The sequence below is a fragment of the Buceros rhinoceros genome, unplaced genomic scaffold (assembly GCF_000710305.1).
Source record: "Buceros rhinoceros silvestris isolate BGI_N320 unplaced genomic scaffold, ASM71030v1 scaffold24419, whole genome shotgun sequence".
NCBI classification, from domain to species: Eukaryota; Metazoa; Chordata; class Aves; order Bucerotiformes; family Bucerotidae; genus Buceros; species Buceros rhinoceros.
This window is the reverse complement of record NW_010431262.1, coordinates 9,435-11,875: the sequence shown is the minus strand read 5'-3', so window position 1 is coordinate 11,875 and position 2,441 is coordinate 9,435. Positions and strand designations below refer to the sequence as shown.

The 2,441-nt window shown below is 56.8% G+C and overlaps 1 protein-coding gene across 1 annotated transcript in view; it reads left to right on the top strand.

Annotated features, from left to right (window-relative positions):
- LOC104499820 (fibrillin-2-like) overlaps positions 1–2,441 on the top strand; it is a gene marked incomplete at both ends in the record, with an annotated part of 25,782 nt that overhangs the window by 14,013 nt on the left and 9,328 nt on the right. Inside the window, 4 exons of the mRNA XM_010143378.1 lie at positions 1–151; positions 402–473; positions 1,359–1,484; positions 2,267–2,392. Coding sequence (XP_010141680.1) covers positions 1–151; positions 402–473; positions 1,359–1,484; positions 2,267–2,392 — 475 coding nt within the window. The remainder of the gene's footprint in view (positions 152–401; positions 474–1,358; positions 1,485–2,266; positions 2,393–2,441) is intronic.

Here is a 2,441-nt window from a genome sequence, read left to right as displayed (position 1 = left end):
GACATGGGGAAGGTCGTGTGTTATCGCAACTACAACGACACGTGTGAGAACGAGCTCTCCTTCAACATGACCAAGAAGATGTGCTGCTGCTCCTACAACATTGGCAAGGCCTGGAACAAGCCGTGCGAGCCCTGCCCCACGCCAGCCAGCCGTAAGTCAACCTTTCTGGAAGGGCATCTTCATAGCGTAGCTGCCTCCTCGCTTTTCTACGCCCTTTGAGACACAGACGCTAACGAAATAGAGGTGGAGAAGGGCGAGCATCGTGTGCTGGCACCTGCAGAATATTCTGCGGAGCGTCTGTGTGCAGATCCCCGCTCCGCTCACTCCAGCCATAGCTGACCCTTGTCCCTCTCATCCCATCCCTGCCGGCCATGGCCGTGACCTTGATGTTCCCCTTCCAGCTGAGTACCAGATCCTGTGTGGGAACCAGGCCCCTGGGTTCATCATCGACATCCACACCGGAAAGCCGATCGGTGAGTGGAGCGCCGTGCCCCACGGAGCCAGGTCTGCTCTCTGCTCCTCTGCTTTCTTCCCACAGTGCTTGTGAGCTTGTTCCCTTCCCCTCCCTTAGCGAATTAAGCCCTGAGCAGAGGACAGATAAGGAAAAGAGGTGGCAGACAGGGCTGCAAGCAGCTGGCCAAGCCTTCAAGCCTATGTCTGAGCTCCTGGGCTGCTCGGACCTCCCCACATTTGCAATTGTGTGTTGGTTTCTGTCCCATCTGGAGACACCTGGCCAGTGACTGCAGGCAGTGGCTGGTGCCGGGTAGATCCAGCCCCGTGACTGCATTCCCAGTGCCGGCCCTGCAGCCCCAGGGCGCTGCTGAGAGCCACGGCTTCAGGTGGGTTCAGGTGGATGAAAGCCAGAGGAGCTGGTGAAAGTCCTGGGATTTGTGGGCTGTCTGCAGACCTTTTGTGGTCTTGAAAGATGGACTGGCTGGTAGTTGGTGGAGTCTTGTGTGGGTCTGTTGTGTACCCAGACCTCTGCAGAGCCGCCCGAGCCTGGCATGATCTGCAGGATCCAGGATCAATCCTCAAGAGTTCCTCCACCTCTCGTAGTTGTCTTTTTAGAATGAACAAGGGCAGCAGTGGCCTGGCTCTGGGGGACACTTTCCTCCCTGCTGCCTCCCCGGGATGCTGAGAGCTGTTGTCTGTGCACAGATATTGATGAGTGCAGCGAGATCCCTGCGATCTGCACGAACGGTGTCTGCATTGCAGGATCCAGGATCAATCCTCAAGAGTTCCTCCACCTCTCGTAGTTGTCTTTTTAGAATGAACAAGGGCAGCAGTGGCCTGGCTCTGGGGGACACTTTCCTCCCTGCTGCCTCCCCGGGATGCTGAGAGCTGTTGTCTGTGCACAGATATTGATGAGTGCAGCGAGATCCCTGCGATCTGCACGAACGGTGTCTGCATCCACCAGATCGGCAGCTTCAGGTGCGAGTGTCCCATTGGGTTCAGCTACAACAACATCCTGCTCATCTGCGAAGGTAACGGGGCAGCGGGGGCAACGCTGCCGGGGGTGCCGGGGAGGGTGGGGGGTTCTCAGTGTGGCAGCAGCATCTCCCCCCCTCGTGGGGCACCAGAGAGAGTTGCCAGCAGCATCTCCCCACCTCGTGGGGCACCAGAGAGAGGGTTGTCAGCAGATATGGACAGCCTATGTGTTCTCAGCTTGCTCAAAATCTTCATTTTTGGCATTAATAGTTGAACAAAAATTGCTGCTTTTCATTCATGTTCCTGCTTGGTTTTCTCTTCCTCTGTTTTTTGGGGGGTTTTAGGAAAAGTTTGCAAATGTGTTTCAGAGTTCTGAGTTGTAACTAACACTCCCATTACTGCAAAGCAATAGAAAAAGGTTGAAAATTGATCCTGATTGAAGCAAACCGAGGGTTAAAATTCAGTTGTCTCCACTGAGCCACTCCAGCCCTACAACAGACTGGTTTGGGTTGAAGGGACCTTCAGAGCTCGCCCAGTCCAGCCCCTGCAGGGAGCAGGGACACCTGCCCCCAGAGCAGGGACATCTGCCCCCAGAGCAGGGGGCTCAGAGCCCCAAGGGCCAAATGACCTGGGATGGGGCCAGCGATGGGGCTGCTCCCACCTCTCGGGGCAGCCTGGGCTGGGGTCTCCCCACCCTCAGCAGCAACAACTTCTCTATGTCTAGTTTAAATCTCCCTCTTTTGATTTAAACCGTCACCCTTTGTCGTGGGGGCTTTCCCGTGGTGGTACGCACCGGGCACTCGGCACACTCGGGGTTCTCATTGCTCTCCTCCCGCAGACATCGATGAGTGCAGCAGCGGCGAGAACCTCTGCCAGCGCAACGCCGACTGCATCAACATCCCGGGCAGTTACAGGTGCGAGTGCTCCACCGGATACAAGCTGTCGCCCAGCGGAGCCTGCGTGGGTAAGACGGGAGCTCTTGCTGCCTATTCCAGAGACACGCGTGCGAGGCG